Source organism: Camelina sativa, chromosome 13, assembly GCF_030686135.1.
Source record: "Camelina sativa cultivar CO46 ecotype springtype chromosome 13, ASM3068613v1".
Lineage (NCBI taxonomy): Eukaryota > Viridiplantae > Streptophyta > Magnoliopsida > Brassicales > Brassicaceae > Camelina > Camelina sativa.
Genome location: NC_141892.1, coordinates 4,674,232 through 4,695,625, shown reverse-complemented (window position 1 = coordinate 4,695,625; position 21,394 = coordinate 4,674,232). Strand labels below are relative to the sequence as shown.

General features: G+C 35.0%; 3 protein-coding genes and 1 pseudogene across 4 annotated transcripts; 2 read left to right on the top strand and 2 right to left on the bottom strand.

Annotated features, from left to right (window-relative positions):
* Positions 1 to 394: 394 nt before the first annotated feature.
* LOC104735211 (cytokinin riboside 5'-monophosphate phosphoribohydrolase LOG8) lies at positions 395 to 2,546 on the bottom strand. The gene is made up of 7 exons (XM_010454957.3): positions 2,153 to 2,546; positions 1,665 to 1,762; positions 1,543 to 1,573; positions 1,216 to 1,315; positions 1,058 to 1,128; positions 830 to 973; positions 395 to 620 (listed from the first exon to the last, which is right to left on the bottom strand). The coding sequence occupies exons 1-7, from the start codon at positions 2,264 to 2,266 to the stop codon at positions 543 to 545; spliced, it is 636 nt and encodes a 211-aa protein (XP_010453259.2). The 5' UTR covers positions 2,267 to 2,546; the 3' UTR covers positions 395 to 542.
* A 5,598-nt stretch (positions 2,547 to 8,144) lies between these two features.
* Positions 8,145 to 9,125, bottom strand: LOC104737958 (uncharacterized). Its single transcript, XM_010458201.2, has one exon. It carries the CDS (start codon positions 9,123 to 9,125, stop codon positions 8,145 to 8,147), a length of 981 nt encoding a protein of 326 aa, XP_010456503.2.
* A 4,470-nt stretch (positions 9,126 to 13,595) lies between these two features.
* Positions 13,596 to 17,217, top strand: LOC104737957 (subtilisin-like protease SBT3.11). 2 transcript variants are annotated; one of them, XM_087480317.1, is made up of 11 exons: positions 13,596 to 13,740; positions 13,858 to 13,895; positions 14,107 to 14,205; positions 14,298 to 14,389; positions 14,501 to 14,598; positions 14,690 to 14,845; positions 14,940 to 15,625; positions 15,701 to 15,987; positions 16,056 to 16,170; positions 16,280 to 16,472; positions 16,551 to 17,217. In XM_087480317.1, exons 3-11 carry the CDS (start codon positions 14,113 to 14,115, stop codon positions 17,120 to 17,122), a joined length of 2,292 nt encoding a protein of 763 aa, XP_087336443.1. In that variant the 5' UTR covers positions 13,596 to 13,740; positions 13,858 to 13,895; positions 14,107 to 14,112; the 3' UTR covers positions 17,123 to 17,217. The 2 variants fall into 2 exon arrangements, with proteins under 2 accessions (XP_087336443.1, XP_019090012.2); XM_019234467.2 differs by lacking the exon at positions 13,596 to 13,740 and having other exon boundaries at positions 13,822 to 13,895.
* Positions 17,218 to 17,773: 556 nt separating this feature from the next.
* Positions 17,774 to 20,710, top strand: LOC147929210 (TMV resistance protein N-like; annotated as a pseudogene).
* Positions 20,711 to 21,394: the final 684 nt, after the last annotated feature.

Genomic DNA, 21,394 nt, shown 5'->3' with positions numbered 1-21,394 from the left:
CTAATCAAGATGATCCAACGTAGAAAGGGAGAGAGAGAAGAACTGACGCAACAAAATAAATAAGAGGAAGATATATCCAATCAATCCCCACCACAAAAGGCACTTGGCAAGAAAGAAGAAACCCATCCATGCCCAACTTGGTTGCACACATCATTCACATTTTGTGCTTTTCTATTGAAGCCATCGAATGAAACAAACCTAAGGGACCACACTCCTATCTTAATGGACATTCACTATGACACGACACTTGTGGGACTTTTCTGCATCACCCACAATCAAAAAGATTCCTCCTTTCTTTCTTTGGGGGTTACCAAAAATATTTTAACATAACAACCAAAATGTTTTGTTTTGGTTCTTTACCCAAAATACCAAACTTAAACTAACATAATCAGCATTCAGCAACATTTTCATATTGGGGACCCAATGTGCTGTTTCATATTGCAACAAGATTTGAGTTTTTCTTATACACATTGTGGATTCTGCAAATAAATTAGAGACTAAACTTGAAATGAAAGTAGCATATGCTAACAATAATAGTGCTTTTATTGCTGCTTGTTTTCTTGTTCTTCGGCTTTCCAGCTTTCGTGCGATGCAACATGCTTGTGCGAAGGAGTATATTCCTGACAAGAGTATGCGTAAGTTTCAGAAACAATATTGGTGGACTCTGCAGTTTAAACATACTCCTACCAAGACTATGTTTTACACTATGATACCAAAAATGTCTAGCATCAAGGAGATTGTGTTCACTATGAGATAACCAATAATTTCTTCTCTATAAGATAGAAGAACCTCATAACAAGAAGAAAAAGGGAAGGCCAAGTTAATGTACCTCCATCTTCTCCATAAGCTCTTTGGCTGTTGGAGCAGAAACCACAATATTACGTGCACCGGGATTGATAAAACCTTCTTCGACACCAGTGTCAAATAAAGCAAGCAAATTGTTATAGTATCCATCAACATTCAATAGACCAACCTGCAGAAATAATTTTTAAACGAATCAGCAGAAGTATAAGTACCCTACTGCTTCGACGACCGAGCAAAGGACATGTTAAAATACCGTCTTCTTATGGATACCAAGTTGTGACCATGTTATCATCTCCAGCAACTCCTCCATTGTTCCGTAACCTCCTGTAACGATATAACTCGTGATTATCAAGACCAAAACTTTCAATTTTAGAACTTGCTAGAATTAAGTAGTAAAAGACATTTTCTCACCAGGGAGTGCAATGAAGGCCTCAGCTTCTTGTGCCATTGCAGCCTTTCGCTCGTGCATGTCAGCAACAACTCTTACATCTCCCACAGTCTCACCAGATATCTGATGAAATCCAAGTCATGAGATTGGGGTGAAAAAGGTCTCACAATCCTCATATTTAACTAGAAACAAAAATCAACAACATTGTGTCTCTCCTGATCTTAAATCATATGAACGCAGACAAGAACCAAGTGCTAGTATTGCAAACAAATGTGTACATGATTCATCATTAGATAGAACTTCAAAACTCCAGCCAATTTTGGTACTTCCTATGGGAAAAAGGTACATACCTCAATAGGCATCAAAGCTTTGGGAATGATCCTGCAATCACAAGAGAATCCAATCAGAGAAGTTTGGAAATGAAGGAGATTGAAAGAGTTGTAAAGCCTGTTCGAAGACTCTTAAAACTAACCCGAGTACATGGAAACCACCTTCATAGACTCTCCTGGATATCAAACCCATCAAGCCAACACTTCCTCCACCATAAACCAAGTCTATCTTCCTCTTCACCTACAAAGTTCCAACAATTCCAAAATCCAATCACACAACGAAGACAAATACAATCAGAAAACAGAGGAAGAAGACTCATTTTCAAAAACTCGAGGAAATGTCACAGCTTTTCAAATGACAACAAGAGTCAACAAACAAGGATTAACAGCCCAAAACTCACAAGAGCTAACAATAGAACCAAGCACAAGCTAAAATCAACCAAACCCATTGTGGAAAAGTCATCTGAATGAACAAGTTAACTAAAAAGTTCGTATTTTGACATTCAAAAACCAAGTAAAATCTGCCCTGTTACAACAAAGTATTGATTTTTAAGAAAAGTTCATACTTTTTAAATCACACAAGCCAAAAATATAAGCAATCAAAAGAAAAAGAAGAAGAGAGAGAGCAAACGAGTTCATTGCCGAGTTCGATAGCAGCATCACTGAAAACTTCTCTGTGACCAGAGTGGCTTCCGCAAAAGACACAAATTTTTCTGAATCTGCTTCGCTGCTGATTATCTTCCATTATAATGGTATTCCCCAAGTCGTTATGTATAACAAAACAAAAAACAAAAAAAATCAAGGGAAGAAGAAGAAGCAAGAGGAGGAGGGGGGAAGGCAAAACAAAAACAAGACTGAAACCTTTGTTTGTGTTGATATATATTAATATAAAGGGGAAGATACAAGAAATATCCGAAATTGAGAAATCTTATTTTGGATTGGAAGAAATCGGTAGAGAGAGAGTGCCTTTTTATTTAAATAACTTTTTTTTAGGCTACAAATGATAATAAATAAATTAATGTAGCGGATAATGATATGATATTGGAGGTAAAATATAAGTTGATTATCCACTGAGTTAATTAGCAAAATATTTAAATTAATAGTATAACATTAGTTGTTTTAGGTTAATTTAGCGTATTTACATGTTTTTCCCCTTTATGAGACCAAAATTCAAATGATTATGTTTGTACACTCCATAAATCCATATGTTATTTTAATATTAACTTTTAAAAAATAGTTTTTTATTTGTTTCAAAAAGATGCCTAATGAAAGATTTGTGTTTGACAAAAAAAAAATGAAAGATTTATATGTTTCGGTTTCTGTTCAGATATACATTTACCGTCGTCCATTATCAATTAAATTTAATAAAATTTAAATATTAACTAATTGATAAGTTTGATTAAAATTGCATTACTATGTACTACTAACTATTTATGTTATGGAGAGTGTTTTTTTTTGTTTGCTTTACAAAAGATACTACCTCCATTTTTTTTTATATGATAATTTCAGAGTTGGACACACAAATTAAGAAATCAATTAATTTTTGTTTTTTGTTTTTTTTTAAACATCATTTAGTATCTATTTACATACAATTCAACCAATAAAAAAAACAATCTGCATAATATAAATTATTAGCTTTAAAACAGTCTGAATCATTTACCAGCTTCTTAGCATTCTTACCAAGAGTTTGTTGTATCATGGTTCTTTAAAACATCGTTAAAATAGTCTTGGATATCTACAACAATATTATAGTATAATACATGTCTTCAACACCATTGACCTGGGAAATTTTTGTATACAACACTGAATGCACGCACCTATATTAAGGATGTTTGACTTTGCGGTTGGAGCCTGGCATGTAATCTTTTATTATTATTATTATTCGAACAATCGTTTTTTTTTGTTCAAAACATATAGATTCATTCATTCAAACCAAACCACATACAAGAGAGGGGGTAAAGCCAAGGTATAAAAAGTTACAAAGAAGGACTTTCCCCAAAGCCTTAAATAGAAAGGTAGAAACATAAGACATCAAGTAGTAGTCCATGAGAGCTGTGATACAAAAGCCTAAAGGCAGATTGGAACATGTGAGGTCACGGTTACTTGAATGTATATCTTCGAGGGACTCGATAGATGAAACGTTTGTCATGGTCATTAGACTCTTTGACGTTGAAGAAAGGTTCATATCCAAGGGTCTCCGAGAGAGAGCTTTGTCAATGGTTTGAGCACGGTTGATGGTGTTCAGGTTGAGGATAATACGAGGGTTGGTTACGGTTGTTGTAGCAGGTGTGGGACACTTGAAAGATTTGTGGTAACCCCAACTCCATTGGTTTGGGATCATAATGCCACTAGTCTTCAAGTGTTTAGGCGGAGACTTCAAAAAGTGGATACATTGCATTTTATAGGTCACTATAAGAATACGAGATGATGAAAGAGGGGACATGAAGAACCATCGGTAATCACAGCGCCAAGAGGTCTGGATCATAATGCCGATTTCATTCATACTTCTACCCTCAAGAGAGAATCATTATGTAAATCTAACAATAGGTTGCCTACAATAATCCTTAGCCAAACTAGCAGCAATGATGGTTTATGTTCCTAAAGCAGTCTTCGAACAATTGGTTCCATAAACTCACACACATAATAATAACTAGAGTGGGAGGGATTAGAATTCCGCTCAAACCTGGAGAAGATCGATTACGACATCATTTGGTAATGGGCTCAAGAACCTTAACGGGCCGAGAAGGATTGGGCCCAACAGCGGAAAACCTAGTTCCACCGTTGGGGGCATAGAAGGGTTCACGCAACGGCTGGGTTGATCGGATGTATGATTCAGCGGCTCGAGCATCTCCGGTGAAAGAAAGGAGGGTGGTAGGGGGTGTACAGCGGGGCTAGAGGCATCAGAAGGGGACCCTAAGAGCTTAAAGTCTCTGGTGCTGGAACTCGTTACCAAGAGAAGGATACCGTCGTGCGTCGGCGACAACTCCACCAGGCGAGGCGCATCTGATGGACTTAGCGGATCTACTCCTGCCATCAGAGAAGACCTGGTTGAAGATCTCCTCTTGGCGAGTCCGAAAGCCAGATCTGACAAGAGTTGGGTCTTCAGATAGCATCTCCCAGAAAGAGGATGGAAGCGGTAAGGAGAGTGGAAGCTCCGGCCAGCAGCTGTCCTCTTTGGATTGCAGATCGGCTAAGGAAGGCAAGTGGGTGGACAAAAGGGGAACAAAAGCGTAAGCGAAAAAAGCAAAGGAACTAAAAGACGAAAGCGAAGATCAGGAGGAGAGAGTCAGGTTAAGTCCCGACGCCGGCAAAGATTTTCTTCGCCGGCGTTGGAGGAAAGTGTGAGTGAAGTTTCCTTGATTATCGTGTCTGGGAGAGAAAAATGAGTTTTTACTCACTGAGTAATTGGATAGAGTTCGAACAATCGTTCAAACGCACATATTAAAACAACATCATTTTTATGCACAAGTGGATTCTAAGTCAGATTAGTATAACAACAGAGTTACTAATTAATCATGTTTTTATGTACATTAGCACAAAATCATAAATCTATATATGAAATTCAATTTTTTAAAAATACTTCAATTAATACTTCAATATATATGAATCGAACATACTGGAATTATCCAAGTATTTCTAGGTACGAAAAAGCCCAATTTCTATATACATGACCATATCTTTATTTATAATATATAAAATTCGACTAAAATTTCTTAGGGATTTCAAAAAAAAAAGAAACGTAACATGAATGATTCATTCTATTGCAATTATTCCATTATTTGCACTCTTGAAGCAAATTATAAATTTTTGATGATGATGTTACGTAGAAAAAGACATTAACTTTAAAATAGTATATATTTTCTCTTCCAAGACAATTTGAAAAGTAAGACTATTATTAGTGGTAGTTGCTCAAACCCTTACTCAACTAAATTTTTTTTATTAAAAATTAATAAAATAATATAAAAAGGGGAGAGAAACACAAAGAACCGTTCTCAAAATTCTTCCGGTAGAAATGTTTCTCAGCTTAATTTTACACATGTCATTTTTTAATTAGATTACACAATAAAATATTAATTTTCTTTTTAAGTAACAGAGAAAGCAACGCTTCTAATGATGCTCTAATGTTCCCAACATGGCGTACCCAATATTGATTGTCCTCTCTGTACCTGTGTTCCGCTCGATTGAGCCTTAATTATTTCCAGTGTTCAAGAAAGCGGTCTAGGCGGCCGTCTAGGCGCCGTCTAGACGCTAGGCGCTCAGCAGACGCCTAGATGACCGCCTAATCCGCTTAAAATTACATACATTTTATTTTAATATTTATTTTTGATTTTTAAATTACATATAATTAAATTATTATGTTTTATATCTATATACGTAATTATAAACATTTATATGTTGTTAATATAACTTAAATAAATGTATTTTTCTTACTGTTGTTTATAATTTTTTTATTTTTATAACATATATTTTAATATAATTATATATATATAATGTTTTATGTTGTAAACGCCTAAACCGCCTAAAAACCGTCTAGGCCCCGACTAAGCGTTCTAGACGCTAGGCGTTGGGTCACCGCCTAGATACCGTATAGCGCTTTCTTGAACACTAATTATTTCTAAGCTAAAAAAAAGTCAGCACTTTATGACATACATATACTCTGCTTCTTCTTAAGTTTTCTTTTAAGAAAACGAGATTAAAGTTCTTAGAGCTTACTTATATAGCTATGAGCTGATGACTGATGAACAACGGATCGCTCAATCATAATGGTCATATCCGTCTCAATAGACTAACACGTAGAAAGCATCATTTGTAAAGATCTAATAATAATAAAATCAATATGGCAACGATATGATCTAAACAATCAAGTTAATATCATTTTTTCTTTGTACACCAAATTCGTTTTCCAAAACATACTAGATTTTAACTTTGCGGTACACCGCGTGCATATAATTTTTATTATTATTTATATTTTATATTTTACTTGTTTGTTAAATATTGGATGTTTTCTAAATAGAAAAATAACTAATTTTCTCCACCGTTTGTGCAGCTGAATGTTTATATTAATTTTTTAACTCGTAACATACTTCATGATCATTTGTTTGTTATATTTAGTTTGTTTTGTTTTGTGTTTGAGATTCTATTTTGATTTTTAATTATTATAACAAAAGATAAAAAATCTAAATACATAATAAGTCATTTATACGCTATGATTAAGTCACATTTTTCCTAATGATTTTAAACAATAATCACAAGTCACCTAGCCAATAATAATATGCCACATAGATTATTGTTTTCGATTTTTTAAAAAATAATTGGGAAAAGAAATAAAAAGCAGTTTAATTTCCTCCCATTAGAACGATGAAAGAAAAATGGGTTTCATACTTTCATTGAACCACGATCTCCACCTCCTTCTCATAAACTAACTGCTGGGAAATAACTTAAATGCACACTTTTCGTTAACTATTTGTTGATTAACTTACTTAAATAACTTAAATGCACACTCTTCCGCACTTTTCACTTATCCAAAAATAAATAGCTTCTTTCTTTTTTTTTTCTACTGAAACACGAATCATCTCCATGAATTCTAAAATGCTGGCACCGATCTTCACGATCAAACTATATCGTTATTCATTCATTGTCTACATCGATCCTTTGATTTTTTATCACCAAATCATTTTGTCAAACTTCTTGCAAATGATCAACTCGATATGGCCATAGAGTACTTTGAAGTTGCGTCGGTTAAGAGACCGATACTGTGTAGATCTTGACGCATGGTTTTCAGAAATTCTTCGTTATCCATGGCGGCACAGTAAGAGACTTCTTCTGAATTTTTTTAGTAAATTATGGGTTAGTGATGCTAATGATTAATTTGATGGTTTTTTCACTTTGATGATTTTTTTTTTTTAATTAGCAGTACTAGATCTTTCAATAACATTGAAGGGCCAAACGCTGAAAATACTGTCCCTCATTGATGAATCAAAAAGAGTGGGGATCATGAAGAGATTGAGGAAGCAAATTGAAGAATTAGAATAACCTAGAAGAGTCTAAACCCTTGTGCTACCCATGTGTCCACTAAAAAAAGGTCATAAACCCTTAGTCCATTTTTTTTTTTTTTTGAAAAAAAAACTTAGTTCATTTCATACGTTTACAAATACAGTAATGCAATATGTTGTCATTTAAGCCTTTTTTTTTTTGAAAAAAGGTATATGTTGTCATTTATATTTTTATAATTTTGTTGAGTGTTTGATGAATTCATCTTATATATGTGATATTATTACATATTATATCTTGAATCATTTTATTTACATATTATAAACTGAATCATTTTATGTGATATTTTATTATATTTTTTTTTATAATATCGTGACAAGTATCAAACTATCAATTCAAAATAATTTGTAATTTCTAACCATTTTCCTTTTCTTAGTAAGTAATTTTAAAATTTTTAACCATATAAAAAAATAGTAATATTTTAACCAAATTAGAAAATAAATTCCCGTACAAAGTACGAGTTAATACTAGTATTCTAATATTAGTAGTGTTGACAAATAATAAAATGAAGATTTAACTCGTGTTAACTCAAATTTAATAATATTTTTTTTTTCCAACCAAACATTAATAAATTAAAATAAGACTCCAAGATTGGTTGACCAAACAGGAGGAAAAGAGTTTACAAAAGATGATTCAGAGATTAGAGATCTTGAAGATCGAGCAAGACAATCCGCCCTTACGTTGACCTCTCGTGGTATCCTGAATAGGGTGAAGGAAGGGTAAGAAGTACGGAGCAAAGCAAAGTCCTCCAGCAAATTCGAGAAAGCGGGCCAATCGTCCGGCGTCTGCACCATCGCAACTAACTTTGCACAGTCCGTCTCGAAAGTCTGGCAACCAACTCCCGCCTCCAGTAAGGAAGCCATAGCCCAGATCAGTGCTTGTAATTCCGCATGTAAGGGAGTAAGGCTTCTTCGTTGACTCCATGCTCCCAAAAGAAGCGTTGTATCTTCTCCACTACAGCACCACCAGCCCAGACCCTGAAAAGGATTCGTACATTTCCAAGAGCCATCAACCAGACAACGGGGAAAGGGACCTCTCTCCTCCATTGAAGGCGGAGACTCCAGATAATGCGCCGAGTAAGATTTGACCTCCTCCCACAATAATTTATCATTAGCCGCTTGATTCAAGATTTCCGTTGGCTCTAACTCGATATCTTGGAAAACTTTTTTGTTCCTATCTTTCCAAATCGACCATATAATCCAGGGAAGACGAAGGGCTATATCTGGAACCCCAGATTGTGAAGAAGCCCGCCAGAATATGAAATCTAAATTCGCATAGATCGAGTCATATGGAAAACCTCCCTGATCTAGCACCACTGGAGACATCTCCCAAATACGTCTTGACCGAGGACATCCAAACAGCGCATGATTTATAGTCTCGACTGCAGCATCACACCTCTTACACAAAGCATCACACCGGACACCCCAAAACGCAAGTCGTTCTAACACAGAAAGAGTACCCAACCCAATCTGCCAGAAAAAATGTTGAATCCTCGAGGGAACATCCAACTTCCAAGACTTTATTAATTCCAACATCTCCTTTTTATAACTCATTTACTATATAACCATATTATATAGTATTTTTAAAAAAATAATTTTACGTATTCGTAATATTTTAAAATTTTATTAAGTTTATAGATATTAATTATAATATTTAAATAAATGTGAATCAAAGTTCTTTTTATATTAAAAATCAAAAAGCTCACAGGTTTTAGAAAACAAAATAGGAATCAAATTGTTGTTTTCATTGTTTGCAAATGATTCAGATATATCTTTAATATACAATAGAAAATGTGGTTAAATATATCATAGTTTCGGTTTCCATGTTGATTATGCTGTATTTTTTAGTTAGAATGGTATGTAAAAATTTTAAGAAACAAAATTTGCAATAATGCTATTTTTGGGAATTGTTTAGAGAGTAATTTTGTAAATAAGTATAAATAAAAGGGTAGAATCCAAAATGTATTTAAAGACTGTATAGACAAAATCGTAATAATTAAAAAAACAAAATCGTAAATTGAAATTTACTTTACATAATTTATTAAAGTTCATTTGTTGCCAATAATTAAAAAAGAAAAGACAAATTGGGAGGTAGAGACAAACGGGCTTTGGCTCAACTTCATCGAATATCCCAAAAAAATGCGGATGATTTCTCACTGTTCCATCGATCAGGTAAGGGAACATAGCTGGACCAGTCCATCTCAATGTTTGTTTTTTTCTGACTTACGTGACCGAAGACATCACACGGGAAGGAAATCAAACTCGTTGCAATGGTCTTAGAACACTGTCGCCAAACTCAACTCTGGCCAATTCTTTTGAGACCAAAACCCTGATGATCCTTGATCTGCCTTTCAACCAAACCCAACCTTCTGTCAACCTCCAACAACTCTATGAAGACCTGCAAATGTGTTCTCCCAGCCTCGCTTAGGTTGTGGATGGAACATCACTCCCGGATTGAATCGCTACAATGGTATATACCGGTTGTCATTACCTTCTTCAAATTGTGGTCTGTTTCTTTTATTCTGTGTTAAGCGGTTACAAATATGTGTGGAATATTTGAAGATTCACGTTCACATTAACTTTTTAATTAATACTATAGGAGTTTTCTAACCACAATCTTATAACAAAACAAAACGTTGATGAGAACGGTAACTCTTATGTAACTTAAAAAAGAGCCATCTAAGATGTATATATATACAACAAACTCAAAACAATGAGTAGCAAACGCATATTGAAAGAACGGTAACTTCAAAAGAAAATGAAGATATTTCTCATTTTTCCAACCATTGTTTCAACATGTAAGTTTATTCTAGGTTACGTACTTTAAATATGTTAAAAATAATTCTTATAATATATTGATTACACTATTCAATTTTAATAGTATATTGTCTGTACACTATTCAATTTTTTACAGGTGTAAGCGAATTCTAATTCTTCAAATGAGAAATTTATTTCTTCCAATATGGTAGAGAGTCCTCAAACTGAATTTGAGGTGAAGAATAAAGTGGCTTCATATACGACACACATTTGAGGTTACCTGAAGACTATATTAGTCGACGACAGTTTTGTTATAGATGTGCTGTTCATTGTTATAGAATGAACCAAATTATCCAACATTGTACTAATAAGGTCTGTCTTTGTTCACCTACGAGTCTGAGTCCTCAAATTGAACCTGAGGTTAAGAATGAAGCGGTTTCATACTGGTGGATCCCCCTACCGAAACTCCAAGACAATTTTTTTATAATTGTCTTCGTCGTTGTTTAAGAAAGAACAAAAATCTCCTTACTTGTAAGAATTATAATTGTCTTTGTTCTGACTAACCCTTGTAATTTTTCTTTACCGATTTATATAATAAAGAATTTGATATTACATTATAATATTAGGTTTTACCCGTGGTACATCACGGTCTATTATTTTGTTGATATGATACTGCAATGGTTTAGAGGTGCTTGTAGTCGATGGTGAATTGCATATATATATATATATATATATATATATATATATATATATATATATACTGTTAACGGTTGTAGGTAAGGTTTTGTAAAAACTCTTGATTTGCAAGTTGAAAATATACATTTTACGATTTGGTTAGTTATGATTAAAGAATGAATGATATGTCATATTCTTATTATGATTCTCAATTGATATTATTGGATTAATAGTGTACATTTAAAGCTAATAAGATCTTACCAAATATGTAATCGTTTATTAAACGCAAATTAGATATTTCCTAAAATGTATTCATCTTGAATTAGTTGCTATATTATAGGGATGTGATTACAGAATTTGTGTTATCAATTATTTTTGTCAAACTCGGCCCTAGAAATTCGGCATGCAAATTAGATATCTCCTAAGATATAATGGACATTAATTAGCAATAATTAGCATTAATTGGATGTAAAAAAGTACGTTATGGATTAAAAACGGGCTCAAAATATTCGGCAATCTTAAGGAGGATCCGGATAATTGAATCGATTATAATTTTAGTTAAAAACTCGACCCAAAATTGGCAAAAAGTGATGGCACCCTATTGTACTCCAAAAATGTATTCCGAGCTCTATATGTGGATATACTTGTTTGGTTACAAATATAATAAGACAATTTTTAAAATATATATCCGTTTATAAAAATTCAAATCACATCATATGCTGAAAAATATATAAAATTTTATTAACTTTATTTATTAAATAGTAATTGAAATAATGAAATATAAGATTAAATAAAAGTGAAAGGAGAATTATATTTTAATCTAACATATCGATTTAAATTAGGTAGATAAATTTTAGGAAATTAATATTATCAAATAAGAAAATAATTGTGTTTGGTTTTAAGAATTGTAGAGAATTTAATTGAGACTTGTTTGGATACAAAGATAAGAGAGGATGTCATAAAAATGTACTTCAAAAATGTTAATATAGATTAAATTGATGTTCGTGTTTTCATATATATATTTCAGTATGATCAGCGTGGATCATATCATGTATGTCCATCCGAACGTATACATTCTTCTCCTGAATGAAAATTTGGGAATATACAACATTTATTTACTAAAATATTAAATTGATGTTCGTGTTTTCATATCTCTTCATATATACCAATATTTTCATATCTATTATGAAACATTTCATACAAATATTTTAAAGTATTGAATTGATGTTCGTGTTTTCTTTTTTGGACACTTCATACATGGAACACTCTCTTAAACACCCCGTTGGAGATGGTCATGGTCTATAAGGGATATGGACAAATGATCATTTTAACCTTTCTCTTTTCCCGTTTATCATTTTACACTAAAGAAGTCATCATCTTCCATCCTATATATCTCCGAACCTTTCACTTTCCTATTCTATGCATTTAATATTATAAACGTAAGACCTTAAACGATAGATGTGTAATGATGGTGCAACTGCAAGTTGAGTTTCTCGAAAGAGACATTAAGACAACAAATACATTATATACGTAAGACCTCAAACGATAGATGTGTAAATCTAATGATGGTGCAACTTCAAGTTAGGTTTCTCGAAAGAGACATTAAGACAAAAAAATACAAATCACGCTTTATTTTAACTTTACCTGTGGTTATCATCAACACCCTAAAAATAACGTTGGGTACAATTAAATATGCTGATATCAGCATTCAAAAGAGGAAATCTTGTAACAGATGGATGGTAGTTAGAGAATTCATGGCATAAATTTATTTTACATATATATTTTTTTTTTGCAAAGTTAAGTTCTCTTTTTTGCAGTTGCATTAGCAGCGTCAATAATACCTAGTAGCAGAGCAGAGTCTGAGGCTTTTTTTTTGTAGACTTTAAAGTTCAGTTTTGTCTTGACGCTTTGAAAATATATATACTGATTATTTTTTCTTAACGTGCCAACCACTGATCTAGCTATATACGATAGTAGCTAGTTAACGAAGAATAATAATGCTTGCTTTCCCATTATTATATGTTAGAGAACACAGATATCACGGCTCCTAGGATTATGGTTTTTTGTTGTTGTTTCTAATGAGTGATGACAAAAGACTGTATCTCTTAAGACTGTATATGAGTGTTCACATCTTACAATTGATTATTTTTAATTATAATTTAGTCTATCCTTTTAAGTTTTCTTTTTAATGGGTGTAATATCTATATGTATATATCCATTCAAGGCTAATGACTAATGAGTGATGACAAAAAGAAAAAGAAAAAAGAAGCTATATACACTTGGATCGTGTCAGTTTGGCAATACATTTTGAAGAGGATTGGATTAGCATAAAATTTGAAAACAAATCGTGACTAAAGTTGCATTATTTGTAAAATTTACATACAGTGTAGAGTAAAAAGTCATTTGATTTGTTTTGCCAAGTACTCGTAAATTTAACGAGCAAAGTTTTTTTTTTGCGTGTTGACTTTTCGTAACATTTAAAATTTACTACATTAATCAAACACTACACAACCTACGCTCTTTCCACTCTTCCAGTCATGCGGTTGGAGTAATTATTAATAGAAAGAATTCTTATTTATGCAATTTTCAACGGAAAACCAAAAGAAAAAATATCGTTTTCTTATTATTCAATACGTGCATTTTTAATATTCAAAGATACTACTTCCCCCAATCTCCCTATATATATATAGTTGCTCTTCCATCTGTCGCAAACCACAACTTTCTACTCGAGTCTAAGGTAACTCTTACTTAATTTTCCATCTATTTGAGTTACAATTTATGTTTCTTACCAAATTTTTATTTATAGTTTTTCTCAAATAAAAAAGTGACACATATTCTCTTGTTGTTATTGCAGAGAGTTTTACAAGAGAGCTTGCAGTGACGATTTCCAAGGTAATGATTTTTTTATTGTTGCAAAACACGCTGTTTCTTAAGAAAACAAAATTTTCATTACACAATTCGAAGTCTTAAAAAACTATGAATGAATTATTTCTGGGCTGTTACGTCGTATGGGATTAATTTTATTAAAAAATTTCTTTCTCTATGGTCTCCATGGCTGTTCAATCGGTTTTCTTATTATTAATACGTGGCTTTTTACTTGAAGCTAAACATGATCTCGCAAGTCCCATGGTGGGTTTTCTCACTGATCAGTGTCGCGGTGGTTAGTGCTGCGGTAGGAGGAGCCTATGAAGATCAGACTAAGGTAATATATGACACAGTTACGTTATTTCTTAATTTCACAATAAGGGCAAAAATATTGGGCGAAGGAATGACTAACATGTATTACATGTATAGGTTTACATAGTCTACCTCGGAGCAGTAGAGCACAGTCATCCGGATCTCGTTACTGCTTCACATATCGGCATGTTAGCATCATTGTTTGGAAGGTACCACAAGCCCCAAATCTTGAGACACAAGAAATGAAATGTTGTTGGATATATAATTAAGTACGATACATAAACTAACTCGATCGTTTTGTGGTTATACTACTGTTACAGCGAAAAAGACGCAAGGGAATCCATGATATACAGTTATCGACATGGCTTCTCAGGATTTGCTGCCCATATGACTGATTGGCAAGCGAAAAAACTTTCAGGTACATATAAAACAGTACAAGGATTTACAAAACAAATTATATTATAAGAGCGTAGTTGACAGTTTTTGTCTTCAAAACTATGTATATGCAGAGCATCCTGACGTAGTTCAAGTGACGCCGAATCATTACTACCAGATGCAAACAACAAGAACCTTCGACTACTTGGGGCTTTACGAAAGCACTCCAAAACAGCTTCTCCTTGATGCCAATATGGGTGAGGACGTCATCATAGGCGTCTTTGACTCAGGTGAAAATTATATCTTCTTTTGATATTATATAGCTTCAAGTATATATGTATAATAGTTTCTGATAATGAGTAATATTTGCAAATGTGTCCGCAGGTGTGTGGCCAGAATCAGAGTCGTTCAACGACAGAGGGTTAGGACCGATCCCCGCACGTTGGAAAGGAAAGTGCGTTGACGGTGAAGGATTTGAGTCCAAAAAACACTGCAACAAGAAACTAATCGGAGCCCGTTACTACATACAGAGCCACATCCAGAAGAACAAAACAGAAGGTATAACATCTGACTACATCGAGCAGAAAGAGTACATGTATGCAAGGGATAGCTATGCGCACGGGACTCACGTTGCCTCCATAGCGGGAGGTGCCTTCGTCCCAAATGTGACCAACACAGTTTTCGGAGTGGGGACGGCAAGAGGTGGGGCGCCTAGTGCCCACATTGCCGTTTACAAAGTCTGTTGGAAAAGAGTCGGTTATGGGGGATGCGCCGCTATGGACATTCTTAAAGCCATGGACGATGCCATAGAGGATGGGGTGGACGTGATGTCTCTATCATTAGCCATGTCCATCCCTGTACTCCCGGAAACAAACAACGATAATGAGATCATATTTGGAGCCTTCCACGCAATGTCAAAGGGTATCCCAGTGCTATGTGCAAGCGGAAATGACGGCCCCACAGCTTACACATTGGATAATATTGCGCCATGGGTAATCACAGTGGCTGCAACCTCGCTGGACCGGTGGTTTCCTACACCGCTCCATTTAGGGAATAATGTTACTATACTGGTAATATAATTAACTATCATCTCCTTTTTAACAAATACACTTGCATGAGACCTAATATAATGTATTACTTTGTAGGCACGAGACCCGTACAAGGGATTGGAAATCCAAGCCGATCTTATTTACGTAGATAGCCTCTACAAGATCACAAGTGCGGCAAAAGGAAAAGTGGTGTTAGTTTTCTTGACGGAAAGTAAAGAAGTTGTTTATAAATATATCGAAAACATTAGCAGATTCGGATTGAAGGCTGTAATCGTTGCCTCCACAAGAGATGATAGTGTGGATCAAGTCGTCGGTTTCCCCATAATAGTCAATATAGACTATGAACAAGGAGCCACCATGATGAATTACATAAGTTCCACCAGGTATACATTTATAATATACTTTCTAATTTGCAGTTACGATTGTTTATTTTTGTTCTCTTTAATAACAGCTCACCTACCATAAAGATAAGCTCTGCAATCACACTCACTGGTCCACTTGTAGCCACTAAAGTTGCTGTCTTCTCAAGTAGAGGACCCAATTCAGTATCTCCATACGTTCTAAAGGTAAAAAAAAAAAAACTTAATAATCCTGTATGTGTTTCTATGTATAACATATGTATATCCAATTCTCTCTATATAATTTCATCAACTCATACCAACGTAATATTCGCAGCCTGATGTAGCAGCTCCCGGTGTGGCTATATTGGCTGCTAGCACTCCATCTAAAGCCGGTGCCGAGAATGGGTTCATTGCTCTGTCCGGGACGTCAATGTCCACGCCTGTGGTCGCCGGTGTGGTTGCGCTCCTCAGAACCATTCATCGTGACTGGTCTCCTGCAGCAATTCATTCCGCTCTCGTCACTACAGGTAGATGTAAATACATTATGTTAGATTAGATGTAAATAAATAGTGATCTGATGAATGACTCCTTCTTAATTGATTAAGCTTCCACAACTGATCCTTACGGAGAACCGATCTTCGCTGACGGATTGTCTGGGAAACTAGCCGATTCGTTTGACTTTGGAGGGGGATTGGTGAACCCGACCAAAGCAGCTGACCCCGGTCTTGTCTACGATGCATCCGTAGAAGACTACCTGCGGTTTCTATGTTCTTCTGGGTACGAGGAGACGTCCATCGGAAAAATGGCAAACAGAAGTAGTATGTATCATTGTCCTAGTCCTAGGCCATCGATGCTCGAGCTTAATCTGCCGTCAATAACCATCCCTTTCATCGATGGAGATGTAACGGTCACTAGAACCGTCACCAACGTTGGACCCATCGACTCCAAATATACGGTCATCGTTAAACCACCTTTGGGTGTCGAGATCACCGTAACGCCCAACATACTGTTCTTCAACTCCTTCGTCAAGAGGCTGAGCTTTGAAGTGACAGTCTCCACAACTCACAAGAGCAATTCCATCTACTACTTTGGAAGTATAACTTGGACGGATGGCTCCCACTTTGTCAGTATACCCTTATCTGTGAGGACAGAAAGAGTCATGTATTTCAACCATTAAGTTTGGAAACAAAATGAGTATCTTATTAACCTAAAGATGCGTACTGTACAAGCCATCTATCTATCTGTTGTAATAAAGTTTCGTTTTACATTAAATAACGCTCTATAATTGCCTATCGCAAATTATAATTTTGGCGGTATCAATGAAGTATGCATATAGTTTAGTGAAGTTAGATGCAGAGATATGGTTCCAGCTAGCAACAACATCTTGAGAATGACATGTGCAGCAAGATTACATGAATAAAACTAAAGTGAACGGTTTTGTGACGCATGTGTGTTTATTGTCCTATAGTGAACAAAATTTTCCAACATTAACTATTGTATAATACGTTCACATTGACTTTTTAATTAATAGTGGAGTTTTCTAACCTCAATCTTATAACAAAACGTTGATGAGAACGGTAACTCTTATGTAACTTAAAAAAAGAACAATATAAATATGATATTCTATCAATTTAATTTCACTACAAAAACTCAAAACAATTAGTAGCAAACGCATATTGAAAGCACGGTAATTTAAAGACAAAATGAAGATATTTCTCATTTTTCTAGCCATTGTTTCGTCATGTAAGTTTGTTCTTGGTTACGTACGTTAAATATGCAAAACATAATTTTATACAATTCTAATAGTATATTGTCTGTACACTATTCAATGGGTGGGATTGGTAAAACAACATTAGCCACGGCTGCATGTAATGAATTCTCAGATCGTTTTGAAGGAACAAGTTTCTTAGAAAACTTTGGAGAATACTCCAAGACACCAGATGGTAAGGTTCATCTTCAGCGAAAACTTCTTTCGGATATCATCAAGAGGTATGACACAGAGTGTAAGAACATGGATCACGACGTGAAAATTAGATTTCGCAATAACAAGAGTACTTGTTGTAATTGATGGTGTTGAAGACATTAAGCACTTTAATTCTGTCGCAATAGACTTGACCTGCTTTGGGCCAGGAAGCAGGATACTCATTACAACCAGGAACAAGCATTTGCTTGAGCAGCTGGATGTTGCAAATATATATATTCACCGAAGGAACTTAACTACCATGAATCTCTTGAAGTTGTAAGTTGGCTGGCCTTTAAGACAAAGAAACCTCCTGAAAGGTTTGGTGAGGTATCCGAAGATTTGGTTAATTACTGTGGAGGACTACCCTTGGCTGTGGAAGTCTTGGGTGCTTTTCTCTACAAGAGAAGCCTTTCGGAGTGGAAAAGCACATTGGAACAGTTGAAACAAATCCCAAATGATGATATACAAGCAAAGCTTCAAGTCAGCTTTGATGCGCTAAACCAAGTACAAAAAGATATATTCTTGGATATATCTTGCTTCTTCATCGGGATGGATAAAGACTATGTAAGCTGCATATTGGCTGGATGCAAATTATCTCCTGCCATAGGACTCAGTGTGCTAAAGGAAAGGTGCCTCATCACAGTCAGTGACAACAAGCTGATTATGCATGACTTATTACGAGACATGGGAAGACAAATTGTGCGAGGACCATCTCGGAATAACTGTGAAGGATGGAGTAGATTATGGGATCATGATGATGTTATTGATGTATTGGTAAACTATAATGTAAGGAACAAAAGCCCTCTGCGTTAACTAAAAGTTACAGAAGAGACTTAGTATAACATTAATTCCTTAATAAAATTTGCTTGTTCAATATTAGGGCACTGAGGCAATTGAAGGACTCAGCCTGAAGGCCGATGGTACGCCAGATGAGAACTTGGAGGTTGAAGCATTTTCAAACTTAAAGAAGCTGAGACTGCTACAACTCAGTCATGTACAGCTCAACGGAAGCTATGAAAAATTTCCAAGACGTGTACGATGGCTTTACGGGTTTGGATTTCCTCTAGACTCCATCCCAACAGATTTTCATTTGGGAAGTTTAGTTGTCATGGACATGCAGTACAGCAACCTTAAACGACTTTGGGCTGATCAAAAGGTGAAACAATTAGAATATATATATATTTTTTTAAGCTTCCTTTGAAATTAGAAAAATTATTCTTCACTGTCGAGGTTTGATTATTCTTTTTCTTTTATGTTTGTTCTGTTTACAGCGGCCTCTTAAGGACTTAAAATACCTTGACCTCAGTCATTCTCTCCAGCTCACCGACACTCCAGAGTTTTCATTACTCCCAAATCTTGAGAAGTTGCTATTAGTTAATTGTAAAAGTTTGGTTCGGGTTCATAATTCGATAGAGAATCATCGTAAGCTACAACTATTAAATCTAAAAGACTGCACCAAGCTTGGCGACCTTGATAAGTTGAAATCGCTGGAATTCTCATTATCTCGGGCTGCTCGCAACTTAAGAGACTGGATGATGTTTTAGGTCAAATGGAATCCTTGAAAACTCTCAAAGCTGATCATACCGCCATAACGCAAATCCCCCGCCTGAAGAAACTAGAAGTATTATCTCTTGAAGGCTGCACGGGATTACTGAAAGACAGAGACCAAACACATTCTGTTGGAAGCCCTCAAAAAGCTCTATCTATGCCGCCCACATTATTAAGCTGCCTGAAGACTCTACGTTTAGGGTTCTGCAATCTATCTGATGATTTTTTTTCCGATGATGATCCTGGGAGTTTGTCTTGTCTCGAGGAGCTTGATCTACAGGGAAACAACTTTCGTAGTTTGCAAATGGATTTTGTGGGTCTTTCAAGTCTACAGATTCTTAAAATGGATGGTTGCTCAGAACTTCAATCCATGTTTAGTTTACCAAAAAAGTTGAGATCTTTCCATGCGAGCAACTGTACCATGTTGGAAAGAACTCCAGACTTATCAGAATGCTCGGTGTTACAATCGTTGCACCTCACAAACTGTTTCAAACTTGTTGAGACGCCGGGGCTAGATAAACTAAAAAAAGTTGGAGTCATCCACATGGAAATGTGCAACCGCATATCAGATACTCACAGAGAAAGAATCATGCAGGTTTTATTATATATCTCTCTATATTTTCCTAAACTATTGAATTGATTCAGTTTATGCTAAATTGGTTCTTGTTTTTAAATATCAAATGATTGAGCAACCTTTAACTCTTTAACTCATAGTTATTGTCACTATGAAAGTGTCATTAGTTATGATTATATGATTGATCTTTTGTTTTACAGGGTTGGGCAGTGGGAGCTAATGGGGAAATTTTTATCCCGGGATCAAGCCTTCCTAACTGGGTTAGCGTCAAGAATGAGATGCATTCAATCTCTTTTATTGTGCCTGAAACTTTGAATCCTGCTGATCTGGTCGGATTTACCTTGTGGGCACCATACGTGAGTCAACAAAACGATGTGATGTCTGAATACTCTCCAAAAATCGAAGTGAAAATTCAGACTAAAACTGAAAGTCGTGTATTGACGCGTAATCCAGCAACAGATCACATACGTATGTACTGTGAAAAACACATTTGGCAAGGTTACTTTTGAAACGAAGATTTCTTTTTGGAAACAGGGGATCAAGTGGAAGTTTCTGTGGATTTTGGAGATCAAGTCACCATTCTTGAAACAGGACTAACTCTTTCTTACAGGGAGAAAACAATAAGTGAATTTCTTTAGATAGTGGAAGAAAGCCAAAGTAGACCTCACAAGTAAGATATAACAAAGACAACCATACAGTAACTCTCGCTATGATTTTTGGTTTCTCATTTTTTTTTTTTTTGTGTGGATTCCAGGAGTTTGAGTTGAGCCTTCTTCAGATTAAACCACGTGAAAATGGAGGAAAACAATTATATTCCTCCCATCTGAACTCGAGTGGTTTTTTTTTTCCGAGCAACTTGTTGTCCTTAGATCTTTAAAGAAAGTGGAATAAAACAGAGTCCAGAGTTTACGTAGCAAAGGGGTAAGCTTTCTTATTCCCTCGAACATGGGCAAGTATATTTAGTTTGATTATATAAGTCTCATAGCTACAAAAGTTTCTTTCTGCTTTTAAAAACCTTTTTCCTCTAGTTGTGAGCAAATTTTTCAGATCTAAATTTCTTAAGTCTCAACAGTGTAAGATATGAACTTCGATTTTCAAAATCCTGGTTCTCGGACCTCTCGGTACTGTGAAGAGCTATTGGCGTATCTTTTTTCTTCCGTCTTACTTCTACACTACATGACTTCAGACGTCATGTTAACTGGCATTATAAATAATTTATATGTCTTGAAATACAAGAAAACGAAAAAAAAAACAAGAGTGATCTCCAGTGGTCTTTTCAAATAGATAGAGGATTTGTTAATGTGGATTAAAATCAAATATCAAATTTTACATACAAGAAAATGAATGTGGTTTATTTTTAATCA

Coding starts and splice junctions, on each gene's coding strand:
- LOC104735211 (XM_010454957.3), bottom strand. CDS start 2,266: ATGGAAGATAATCAGCAGCGAAGCAGATTCAGAAAAATTTGTGTCTTT. Junction 1,316..1,542: donor AAGCTTTGATGCCTATTGAG/GTATGTACCTTT, acceptor GGATTTCATCAG/ATATCTGGTGAGACTGTGGG. Junction 621..829: donor AGCTTATGGAGAAGATGGAG/GTACATTAACTT, acceptor TACTCTTGTCAG/GAATATACTCCTTCGCACAA.
- LOC104737958 (XM_010458201.2), bottom strand. CDS start 9,125: ATGAGTTATAAAAAGGAGATGTTGGAATTAATAAAGTCTTGGAAGTTG.
- LOC104737957 (XM_087480317.1), top strand. CDS start 14,113: ATGATCTCGCAAGTCCCATGGTGGGTTTTCTCACTGATCAGTGTCGCG. Junction 14,390..14,500: donor TTAGCATCATTGTTTGGAAG/GTACCACAAGCC, acceptor CTACTGTTACAG/CGAAAAAGACGCAAGGGAAT. Junction 15,988..16,055: donor AATTACATAAGTTCCACCAG/GTATACATTTAT, acceptor CTTTAATAACAG/CTCACCTACCATAAAGATAA.